Here is a 13,234-nt window from a genome sequence, read left to right on the forward strand (position 1 = left end):
CTGGAACGACGGAGGTTGAGAGGGTGACCTGACAGAAGTCTACAAGATTATGAGAGGCATGGACAGTGTGGATAGTCCGAAGCTTTTTCCCAGGGCGGAGGAGTCAATTACTAGGGGGCATAGGTTTAAGGTGCGAGGGGCAAGGTTTAAAGGAGATGTACGAGGCAAGTTTTTTTTTTACGTAGAGAGTGGTGGGTACCTGGAATTCGCTGCCGGGGGAAGTCATGGAAGCAGATACAATAGTGAATTTTAAGGAGCATCTGGACAAATACACGAATAGGTTGGAAATAGAGGAATATGGTCCCCAGAAGTGTAGGGGGTTTTAGTTCAGTAGGGCAGCATAGTCAGTGCAAGGTCCCTTAGGACCTTGGAACAGGCTGAAGGGCTTGTTCCAATGCTGTAATTTTCTTTGTTCTTTTCTTTGTTGTACATTAAGAAAGAATGTGCATTTATATAGCACCTGCACAACTCCAGGACATCCCAAAATGCTTTCAAGTTCATGAAGCTTTATTTGAACTCCCTATCACTCCACTCCACTGTAGGAGTGGCTTCATCACAGTCTCAAGAAAGCAGTTTAGCACCCCCTACTGAAGGGCAAAAGGAATGGTAATAAATTAAGTTACTGTGCATGTGCTGTAGGATCAGAACCCCACACAACTGGATTTTATGAAATATGAAAAACTCAAAACAGACACTCAATTACTGTAAATAAAAGAGCCTTCTCCCAACACACAAACACACAGAGCCTGGCTATACTGTAAGGGGTTAACTTCAAACATTCCAACAGCAAATCAGAACTGATGTTATTTAAGGGCATTGGGACATTATCACAACAGTGGCACATGATTGCTGCCATTGGACAACTCAGGTAAGAAGCTGAGGAGGCCACTGTTACAAATGGCCCCAACAACAATAAGAAGCATCACAAAAAGACATGATAGAAGGGTCTGGCACTGCAGCCAAGGAGAAGATCAGAAACAGCCAACCTGGCTCGCAGACCTACAATTCACATCAGAAGGGCCAACCATATGGGGCAGTGTAAGTGATCAGCCAAATGCAAAGTTATTGGGGCTGAGGTTTTTAAAGTAATTTAAGGGGAGCAATCATTTCTTGGGGGGGGGGTGCAATTTGGGTTTTTTAAGGAAGATTTGAGCAGAAACTTGGGGTTTTGTCTGTGTTTTTTATGTAGAGGCTTTCAAATAAGTTGTGAAGATTTTGTGTGTTTAAGTGGAAGCCAAGGTTAAATAATGGTATAGTGTCATACACTGGTTTACAGCTCTTTGTATTAGGGTATTAGGAGCGCTTTTAAATAAACAGCAAGTTTGTGGGTGTGCCAAACTTCTCGTCTATGTTATTGTGTCCTTTATAAAATTCTAAAGTCAGGAACCATCTGTAGGGAGAAACCCTTACAGTGCAGACTGCGGAAGTTGTCAGTTTCAGTGCAGTGATGGCGATGAATGTTGACAGTTTCTTTACTGCAAAATCTGGGCAAAGATAAGAAAGATAAAGCAGGAATAAGCAAAAACCATTCAGTCCATCTCTCTTGCTGTGTTGTGAAGTTCCCAACAGAACTTGGCCAGCTTTTTAAAAAATCCAACCTATCATGGTACCAAGCCAGAGGCTCTCCTTCCTATCGTTCTTTTAAAAAGGGAAGGCAACATTATTTTTCTATAATGAAAGAGCAACTACTGCCAGCTTTGCAAATTACTTTCTGAATCAATGTCTGGGATTTTAAGGTGATGTATATTTTCACTATGCTTTTTTTTGTTCACGGGAATCTGGGCATTGTTGGCTGGGCCAGGATTTATTGCTCATTCCTCATTGTTCTTGAATTGAGTGGTTTGCTAGGCCATTTTCAGAGAGCATTTAAGAGTCAACCACAATGCTGTGTGATTGGAGTCAAATGTGGGCCAGTAAGGATGACAGATTTCCTTCCCTAAAGGACATTTGTGAACTAGATTTTAAAAAAATCATGCCCATCATTAGACTTTTAATTACTAAATTTTTATTGAATTCATCTACTGTGATGTGATTTGAACCCAGGTTCCCCGAGCATTACCCCTGGTGGCTGGATTATTACTATTCCACTGACAATACCACTATGCCACCACCTCCTCAGTCAGAAGGTTCTGGACTGAGGTTAGACTAATAGGATGAGAAGAAGTGACTTGTAGATACATTTATTTATTCTCATTGAATTAATGGAGAACAAACAAGTGCCTATATTTGGGAGTGAAAATTGATTTTGTTTTGGGAACTTAAAAATAACACAGTTTGCACTTTTAGAACTAGTCTCCCAGGGTTTGTTCCTAGATGAGAATTAAAGTTTAATTTAGTGCCTCAGTAAGCTACAGACCCACTGCAGCTACATAAATAAATAAACACTTTCCTGTGCACTTTGCAGCTTTCTAGTTTGTCACGCCTATTTGTACAAGAAGCCAATTTTATACTTCATTAATTTTGTTGATGGTGTCTTCAAAGCAGCAGATTACCAGGCATTCCTTTGCTAATTATTGATTATCTGCCCCCCCACCCACCCTCACCTTGTGTGATTTAAAATAAACTTCCTGAGGATAACTGGGGAAAGAAGCTTAGAATACGGTCTGTGTGTTAAAGTGAGAGAACTGAGCAGGCTGCAAACTCATACATGTCCTGAGACAACAGCGGACAAAACTAATGGCAAATAATATATTTGCACAACATTTACTCTGACTTTGAAGGGGTTAATGTATTTAAAGAGGAATGCCATGCCCTCTATTATTGCCAATAGTAATTTTTAACAGTGGCAGCCGGTCACCTTACAAATTGTATAATTTAAAATGTGGAAGGATGGCAATCAAGTGAGAATGGGGTGGTACATTTTCAGAGAATATTTTAATTGCACAACTGTTCCATTTCTGCCAGGGATCTGAGTAAAAATAGACCCTATGCTCTTGTTTCTCAAACTGACACTGCTGATTTATTTTTGCTTGTGTTGTGGTTCACAGTAATTACACTCTCTGGAGCCTCTCACTTTCTTTGTTCAAGATTCTTGTGACTACTGTCTCAGTAGTACTCCTGAATTTTACTATTAAACAATTTGATTTAAATTTTGAACTGTCCATGCTGCAAACAATTTAGTGGCAGAATGATCGAATGATAAAATTAATGTAACTTACTTATTTTAATGTAACTGATTTAACTTCTGTTATATTAGAACTGAATTCCTTTCTCCTGTCTCATATTTAGGAACAAGGAAGTTAACTGCTGGACATTTCCCTATGTCAAGGTATGTCTGAAAACATGATCTGGGGCACATTACAGGATTTACTAAGGTACAAAATTTGATTGGAGCCATGATGGTGAACAAGTCCACCATGAAGCAGAGGGTTTTGGATGTCCTCATTCATGAGTCACAGAAAACTAGCATTCAGATACAGCAGAAAATAAAGAAAGCAAATGGAATGTTGGCATTTATAACTAAAGGAATAGAATATAAAGGAAGTATGTTGCAGCCATATAAGGCATTGGTATGACCACATCTGGAGTACTGTGCACAGTTTTGGTTCCCTTATTTGAGGAAAGATGCAGTGGCATTGGAGGCGGTTCAGAGGAGGTTCAAGAGATTGATTCTAGAGATGAGGGGTTGATCGTATGAAGAAAGACTGAACAGTTTAGGCCTATACTTTCTGAATTTAGAAGAATGAGGGGAGATCAAGTTGAGCTTTATAAGATGATAAAAAGATATGGGTAAAGTAGACGTGGAGCAGATGCTTCCTCTTATGGGGCATTCTAGAATGAAAGGTCGTAGTCTTATAATAAGGGGTAGCAAATTTAAAACAGAGTTGAGGAGAAACTACTTCTTCCATAAGCTTTGAATCTGTGGAATTCGCTCCCCCAAAGTGCGATGGATGATGAGACAGTGAGTGAATTTGAGGAGTTAGGCAAATTTGTAATTGGTAATGGGTTGAAGGATTATGGGGAAAAAGCAGGAGAATGGGAATGAGGGGCATATCAGCCATGATCAAGTGGCAGAGCAGACTCGATGGGGCAAAATGGTCTAATTCTGCTCCTATATTTTATGAACTATTAATTCATCAGCCAAGCTCACAACACTGCTCATTTACATCAGCTTGAAGCTATATCTATTCAAGAGCAGGGATCAATTTCTGCAGGATAAAGTAACTTGTGCTGGCATTGTTTCTTTTTTTAAATTAAACAAAAGCATGGAGGAATGTGAATTCAATGTCCTTTAACATATGCAGCCCTTGAGCATGAGCACCCTTTGAGTGCATCCTGGACCTCCCAACATGTCTTTCATCCTTTCACTCTCATCGTCTTCATCATCCTCCTCACAGGGTGTCTCCCACAGAGACTTGGCTGAGTATAAAAGACTAAGATGATGGTTAAGGAGTAAATTGACTTCTCCGTAGAAGGAATTAGATCTCTAAATACTGTCACTCAAACTCTGCTCCTTGTGTGAAACATTTCCAGCAATAACAGAACTCTGAAACACGAAGCTGAAACTCAGGGCTCAGCTAAACTCTCTAAACCTGCCCAATAAAAATATGGGAAACTCACTTAGGGCGAAACACACTTGACAAGAATTTTATTGCTCACACTAAGTTTTATTCTGGTCGATTGCCTGATTAATGAGCCCCATTTAATGACACCTGAATAGTGTAAGTGGGTCCCTGATTTTTAGCCCCAGCAGCCAGCTGTATTAGCAACCCAATCCTAGTGCGCTAGATTTGTTGGTATGGACGCATAACACTCCTGTTTTGGGAGCTTATTATTCAGCCCAATGACTGTCTACATATCAACAACCATGGCCCTTCAATAAAATGGAAAACTAACAAACCGATGTTAAGCATTAAGGCCATTGGTGCAAAAAGGTCACCAAAATTCAAAGGCTTTGAAGAGAGAATGCAAAATAACGATCAGGCAAACATCAAAAGCCAATAGACTGTGACTACTTTGTGATGTTATACTACCACTGTGATTTCTCAATGGTCGTTCCCTACATATGTGATAAATAATTATGTTTTAAGTTTGCAAGTTCACAAGTATCCCCTAGACCCTGAAGCTATTGAGAAACATCTGTCACACAGCCATGCTGGGGATTGTCATCAGTTGTGTTGCGTTATCATAACTGACAATTGCTGGCTGCTAAATGACACTTCCATTAGGAAACAGGGAACAGGTTTCTTACTGAATGGTCTCATTGACTCTGCCCTAAAGGGTGTAAACAATCATTGAAATCATAAATGTACATTGTGGGATGTTGTAATGGGCTTTTAATAGTCTTGCCAAGAAACGCTGGATGATAATCTGTCAGCAAACTGGTCTGTTGCAATATGATTAAAAGCAGAAGGTGCTATAAATTGCCTCAAAGATATCAATGTGCGTCACAGTGATAATATACCACATCTAATTTCTTAATTTTTAATGTTGCTATGCAACACTTTAAACTCCACACAGCAAACTGTTCAACTAGATAACTATTTGACAAGAATAAGTGCTGCACTGTTGCATTTCGTGATGTAGCATGTTGCATACTTTTTTTGTGTGTGTATAAGTGGGATCTGTATTTATATACATTCATAAATACCCTATATCTGTATCTATATAATTAAAATCAGAACTTTTGTGTGATTGTAATAAATATAAAGCCATGTTTTCAAATATGGAATTGCCAGGTTAGCATCCTTTTATCTTTCATAACCTCCTTTAAAGACCTTAGTAGCTCTTCTGTTGCACCACATTTCAGGTCTGAGATATTTTACATAAGAAATTTCTGGCAGTGCAATTCACCACTAAGCTCAATGAGATGGAACCTCCATTTGCCTCTTTCACCTTCACTTTCTCACATCCCACAACATAGGTCACTGCTATTATAGGGATGGGTGCCTGTGCTGTAGTAACTCTATCCGTGCAGCGACATTAGCAGAATCTTTGAGTGGCACCATAACACTCAAAAAGAAGGAACCACAGTGCCATCAGGTCAGTAAATGGAAGTGCTGCCAGGATCTTTGGGCAAGGCCCATGTTAATATCTCACAAATCAACCAGCAATTGCTCCTTCTGGGTTATCTGGTGAGGGCCACTGTCCCCTTCTGCAAGCATCATTTTCATTGGGCGGTGTACCTCCAGCATACTCTCAGATTGTCATTGTGACACTGGGCATAGGCAGAAAACGCACCCGTCAGAATTTCAGTCAACTGATTTCTTGAGGTAGAAAAGCAGCAAACCTGATGGTGCATCAAGAGGCCCTCTACCTCTACTACACCGGAAGGAGTTCAAATTCTGATCTTTTCTCAATGAGGAGTTTTTAAATGATAGATTTTGAAGACCTCATTAGTCAGTAGCAATGAGACATGATAACCTGTTTCTAAGCAGGAACAATTTCTGATTCTATCCCTTGACTATGAGCCAGTCACACAATCTGCTGGATGTCTGTAGGTTTTTCTTCCTCTTGTACTCTCACTCTTGCCAATTTTCCTGTCAGGAAAACACACTGGTAATTCCTATGATTTGGAAATGTTACATCCACCGTTCCTCATCTTCCTTTGAGCTACCAATCAAAGGAACTGTATGGCTCGTGTCCTACAGCAAACAAAAATGCCTCTAAAGAATTCCACTGGCATAATCTCAAAAGGTCTGCTTCCTCTGAACATGGAAATGTTTTCTCAGATGCTGTCGACTGGTGAAAGTCTGTCTTCCTGCTAAGTTTTCACATTCCACTGTATATTTTCACCTTTTTGGTGCTACTGTCTCACAGTAACCTTTAGTCATCACTGTTTTGCTCAGTCATTTGATAAAGATTCAAGAGCCTTCCTCTATCGGTACAACAAAATGAGGTGCAATATCTTTTCTGGGATGATACTGCATGAATGTTACTTGGATTGTTATCATATACCTCAAGTTGAGAACATAAGGTAACTTTTTGTTTGGCTGTAGATGGGAAAATGGTTGTTGTAGATTGATTGCCTGGTATACAGCCTGGCTACTTTCCCTTTGCAATGAAGCTGATAGAACGGAAAATCGGGCAGGTGTTTGATCCTTTACTACCAGTTTTCCACTCTTGTCAGAGCTGAAAATTGCCCACTGTTTCAAAATATTTTGCATGCATAAAAGATGAACTGGTCAGTGAGAAAACAGGGATTGAGGTGGAGAGTTGAAGGCATGTGCTGGAATTTTACCCCCACGTCTACCCAGGAATCGGGTCAGGCGTGGCTCACAGAACAGAATTCTCCATTGGCCTCGGGCAGGATTTTACAAGCCTTGCCTGAGCGAGGTCGTAAAATATCGGCCATGATCCATGAAGGGAATCACAGGAGGTTTTAAGAATCAGTCCAAAGTAGAATGCTTCGATAAATCTGAAGCAGAGGAATAATTCTCCAACTAAAAACTCATTCGTGACCATCCATTCCAACCTCACCTCTTGTGCCCAACAGATTGTGGAAAAAACACAGTTCTTGGCTCTTTATATTGTGTAGATTGAAGCAGCCACCTGCTTGTCAGAGTTCCAAGTCTTTCTCCATAGTTATGCTGAAGTCACATGTCTAGCCCTGACTGGTACTGGCATGGCTTTCTCACGGTTCACAGCCGTCTCTGAGAACAGCTGAACACCTCACTGATATTCTCTACTTGTGAAGTACTAGAGAAATATAACCCCTGTGTCATTCCAGAAAAGACACATTTAAAGTTTTATTATAACAAGCAACAAATGAAATAAAAACAACAATTCAATAATTTTGGCACATATGCCAGAGGTTTAGTGGTGTATTAAAAAAAATAGATTGGATAAAGTTACACACTGTGACAGAATATTTTGCATAAAAGATAAACACCAAGTTTTTACCAAAGTGTTCCTATGTGATGTTTTCATCTTTACCGTTCTGATTCAGAATTTTAACCCAAGCCAACAGCCTTACCAAGAGCGGAAAGATTTGCTTTTACTCTGCAGAAAGATACTTCTGTAAGTGCAATTGGTGCAAGTTGCAACATTCCCATGAAGAATGGTGCATTGTAATTCAAAGCAAATGAACTCTGATGTTGAAAAAGCCTCGAGTGTGGGACTGTCAGTCTGTAAGCACAGTGCAGAGACACCAGCTGGTGCAGAGCTCCACTCAACTAAATTTGATTGTAAAAACAGAGTGTCACTTACCTTCCATTGGGGTATTGGTGTCCGGCCGATTTGCAAACACAACATCGACGTATTCAAGCTGCATTCTCTGCAGAGAGGCCTTTAAACCTAAAGGTAGTACACAATATAAGTACACTCAGTTCTACTAGCAAGAAGAAGCATTGAACCAGCAAATTAAGCCAGGCACTGTGATTGACTGTTCAATCATTCATAGGAATACGCCACTGTCAATGTTCAGCACCTTATGCAACAAAGTCATATTAAATAACAAACCAGCAATGCCACTGCTATCAGCAACACTGAAATAATACCTTGAAAGTGCTTTTTGCCTCACAAATTTGATTGAAATTTGATTGAATTCTTTGAGGAGGTAACTAAATGTGTGGATGAAGGTAGAGCAACTGATGTCGTACACATGGATTTCAGTAAGGCGTTTGATAAGTCCCCCCTGGTCGGCTCATGAAGAAAGTAAGGAGGTGTGGGATAGAGGGAAATTGGCCAATTGGATAAGTAACTGGCTATCTCATAGAAGACAGAGGGTGCTGGTGGATGAAAATTTTTAGGCCATAGACCACTTACCAGCAATGTACCACAGGGATCAGTGCTGGGTCCTCTGCTAATTGTGATTTTTATCAATGACTTGGAGGAGGGGGGTGCTGAAGGGTGGGTCAGTAAATTTGTTGATGACAAAGATTGGTGGAGTAGTGGATGAGGTGGAGGGCTGTTATAGACTGCAAAGAGACATTGATAGGATGCAGAGCTGGGCTGAAAAATGGCAGATGGAGTTTAACCCCGTGAAGTATGAGGTGATTCATTTTGGTAGGACAAATTTGAATGCAGGTTACAGGGTCAATGGCAGGGTTCTGAGGAATGTGGAAGAACAGAGAGACCTTGGGGTTCATATCCACAGATCTCTGAAGGTTGCCACTTAAGTGGATAAAGCCGTGAAGAAGGCCTATGGCGTGTTAGCATTTATTAACGGGGGTTTGAGTTTATGAGCCATGGGGTTATGCTACAACTGTACAGGACCTTGGTGAGACCACATTTGGAATATTGTGTTCAGTTCTGGTCACCTCACTATAAGAAGGATGTGAAAGCAGAGATTTACCAGGCTGCTGCCTGGTTTGGAGGGTATGTCTTATGAGGAAAGGTTGAGGGAGCTAGGGCTTTTCTGTTTAGGAGGATAAGAGGTGACTTAGTAAAGGTTTATAAGATGATGAGGGGGATAGATAGAGTGGACATTCAGAGACTATTTCCTCGGGTGGATGTAGCTGTTACTAGTGGGCAAAGCTATAACATTCATGGTGGGAGATATAGAAGGGATGTCCGAGATAGGTTCTTTACTCAGAGAGTAGTTGGGGTATGGAATGGACTGCCTGCTGTGATAGCGGAATCGGACATTTTAGGAACTTTCAAGCGGTTATTGGATAGGCACATGGAGCACACCAGAATGATAGGGAGTGGATAGCTTGATCTTGGTTTCAGACAACGCTCGGCACAACATCGAGGGCTGAAGGGCCTGCACTGTGCTGTACTTTTCTATGTCTATGTCTATTTTAAATTCCTGTATAATGAGGTGTTTAAGATGAATGAAAAAGTTCTATTTAATAACAGGAAGAAATAATTTTGGATGACACCAATTGAACTTGAGGGGCTGGATTTTCAATCCAGGGTCAGGAACCAAACACTTGGAGCATTTCTGGGTCTGAACCTTGCATTATAACAGCGTCAGTGGCACAATGTGATTTTTAGATACTAATTGGCCAATTACTGCAAGTTCAGTGGCCAATTATCGGTTCTGGGAATGGCTTGGAAGTGGAACATAAGAAGCAAAGGCCCTTGGAAAAGGTGAGTGGCCCCCATGACTGGGCCTGACACATGCCGAGGAGATGGCACAAGAGGATTCACAGAGGACCAGCATTGGCATGGGTAAGCGTCCAGGGATGTCTTCAAGGTTCTCCAATGCCCCTCTTGAGGCGTTAACTGAGGCAGTTGTTGAGAAGAGAGAGATATTGTCCCCAGCATCAGGTAGAAGACATCCATTCTCAGACACCAAGAGTGCTTGGATGGAGGAAATTGTAGAGATCAGCATTAGGGGAATGATCAGGAGGATATGGATCCTCCTGGAAAACATTCAATGAGCTTATATGTCTGGAAAGGTGAATGGGAAGTGACGTTGGGGTGGCAGTCCTCAAACTCTGAACACAACAGCATGCATGCAAGCTCTCCCATTCTTCCTTTGAAAACATGTTTTGGGGCATGGGGATCCAATGAAGCGGGAATGTGATTTTGAAATCATGCCTGCATCTGTTCTCCACCCCACTCGCATTTCAAAATCCAGCCTCTGAGTTGAGGAAGTAGTGGAAATAAGTTAGATAAAAATGCAAAAAGCATGTGTCAAGGTTAAAGTACAAAAGGATAAAGCTCCACCTAGGGGATGAATACCGTTGTTTATTTTACACCTAATTTTCCTCTTGGCTTTTCCATGAGAGACACAAGAAATGAGATCTTTTCATTTACTCATTAAGATCTGAAGCTACTCACAAATAGCATGCAGTCGGTTTGATGGCTATGTTTCTCAATGAGTGTTTGAATTGTCTGTAATCTCGCCCTGACAGCTAGTGGCAGGCTTGTTCTGTCAGTGTGTAGCTAGATCACACACCTCTGCTGGGATGTTCCATTTCGGGGAGAGATGGGAAATAAAAATGGCATCATAGACTGATCCTATTATAAATACGATTCCCATTGGCTAAATTACAAACATTACAGACTGATTTATTCTGCTCAAGGCAGCTGGGTGGACCAGGGCAATGAAAAAGTTAAACCTCTATGCTTCTATATTCATATTTCTTCTTTACAAGTATTTTGCACAAAATCTGAATATACCCAACCCACACTACATGAAAGAGCTGTCACGACCGTATTTCATCCAGCAGTCCATGAGTGGGAGGAACTATGATACAGAAACAAGGCCATCATATAACCACAACTGATCATTATTCTCTTAAAGTTCCTGTTCCATTATTTATACCCCTTTTCAATAATCTGTATAATTCTAGCCTGACAGCTAAATAGAATTCCTGTTGGTAAATTAATTGGGAATAAGCAGTTTCACAAAAGCAGAGGCAAATTTTCAAAGATAAATGTGCAGAGTTACTGAATAACATTTGATCGCATACTGTGATGCATACCTTCAATGATATGTTTTCGAGAAAGGCCTCTTTCAGTCTCAGCCCTGTAGATGACATCAAATACACATCAGTACCTTGTGCTTCCCCACAGGACACAGACAATGAATACAAAATCAACTGACACTTTCACTGGTTGAAGATTTTTTGATCAAGTTTATCTCACTCTCCAGGCCCTTATCCCCAAAGGAGAGTTATTCACTGACAAGAAATTACATTTGCTATATTGCTGTTCAGAGTTCTTTTTATTGTTGGTGATTGTTTCTGAGTTTAAATCCAATGGACCTATCATCAGAAGAAAAGAAGAAATAATAGATATAAAAGCAAGTATCCAAACTTGAAATATTAATACTGTTCTCTCTCCACAGCTGCTGTCTGACCTGCTAAGATTTTTTTGTGTAAGCGGTAACTGATGTTAATCATTTACAAGTCATTGCTTTTTGTTTGAAATTCAAAGCCCATTCAACTTCAAACAAATGAATACAAACATATGCTTATAGATACTTATTCATGAGCTTCTGAACTTGGTATATGAAAGTGGTTCAACACTGGATCCCCAAACTCAAGGCCAGAAATGACCTCCATCAATTAGGAATGTTTAGTTGGTTTCCAAAAGGCTCCAGATGGAGCACTAGCCAGAGGGGAAATAGCACTGACCACCTCTGCCATTCAGATGGGATTCCTACCAACTGATCACAGATTGGTTGCTATTTGGTTCTGTTTTTGACCACAGGCTATTATTAATGATGGTCAGACATCCCAGCACATCTTATCCTCCTGTAAATGCAGAATAACATACAATCTGAAAAGAGAAGTTTGAAACAACATCGTGAATGTTGAGTTCATTTGCAAAAATACAGCCAAATTCAAATTAAGAGGCAGCTGAATTTTCTCTACACTCTTTGGATATTTGACATTACCTTTGGCATATTTTTCAGAATGTATGATGCTGTTCCACTTTACAGGAAGTATTTTCTTCCATGTTTCAGAAGCTGTCAGAATTTTTTTATGGATTCAAAAATAAATCCAATCTATTTTTGCAATTGTTGCTTTGGTAATTGCATCTGGTAACCCTGGATGGTTGGGGTAAAGTTTACATGATCCCAATAGTTACATGTGTTCATGGCTATAGGGACTTGCCAACATTTAACCTGCTGGAATTTCGGGTGCCATATGGAAAAAAATGCAATAGCACATGGCAAACATTGGCCTCTGGCACAGTTTGGATTCTATCTGCACAAAGGGCGGAAACTCAGACCACCTGCAATGGAATTGTGAATGGTTTGCGCAGGTTCCCTTCACCATTCCTGAGCTTGGCCAGGCTCCTCTTAGCCTCCTGAATTCCTGAAATGAAACTTACTTGCAGTAAAAGTTATCTACTACTTTAGAACTCTATGCTGTTTAGCTAAGTCCCCATTGGTGAAACCCATATCAATATGATGGAAGATGGAGTGAGTGCCTTGTCTCATTCAGTGTTCTTGATTTCTCTGTTACATTAGCCCCTGCATTAGTCTAATAATAAGCATAGGGAGTGTCCAATCTTGTTCCAAATTTTTGCCTTCATTTGTCTTGTCAGAGGCAGCAGTTTTGAGCTTTTTCATTTTATCTGAGGGAATGTTTGTGCAGGAAATTTAAAATTTTACACAATCATCCAACTGTTGTCCCCATCACACAAACTCATGCTGCATTTTGGGAGATATGTCTGAGAAGTTGCACCTCTGGAAACCTTTGAAGTTTAGTAAAAACTGATTTGTGACATTGGAAAATTTTACAATCTAGAGCTATTGTAGGGGATTTTCACAATAACTTCATTGTGTTGTTAATGTAAGGCTACTTGTGACACTAATAAATTAAATGAACAAACTAATAAATAAACTAAACTATTTAATTGGAAAAATAGGACAATAACGTTGACTTGG

The 13,234-nt window shown here is 40.3% G+C and overlaps 1 protein-coding gene across 3 annotated transcripts in view; it reads right to left on the reverse strand.

Moving 5' to 3' along the window:
* The window catches only part of kcnab1a (potassium voltage-gated channel subfamily A regulatory beta subunit 1a), a 328,558-nt gene that overhangs the window by 30,167 nt on the left and 285,157 nt on the right, over positions 1–13,234 (reverse strand). For all 3 annotated transcript variants that reach the window (XM_080185593.1, XM_080185594.1, XM_080185592.1), the window contains 2 exons: positions 11,319–11,362; positions 8,149–8,235 (listed from right to left, as the gene is read on the reverse strand). In XM_080185593.1, coding sequence (XP_080041719.1) covers positions 8,149–8,235; positions 11,319–11,362 — 131 coding nt within the window. The remainder of the gene's footprint in view (positions 1–8,148; positions 8,236–11,318; positions 11,363–13,234) is intronic.

Source organism: Carcharhinus amblyrhynchos, chromosome 3 (genome assembly GCF_965287045.1).
Source record: "Carcharhinus amblyrhynchos chromosome 3, sCarAmb.v2.hapA, whole genome shotgun sequence".
In the NCBI taxonomy this organism is placed as follows: domain Eukaryota; kingdom Metazoa; phylum Chordata; class Chondrichthyes; order Carcharhiniformes; family Carcharhinidae; genus Carcharhinus; species Carcharhinus amblyrhynchos.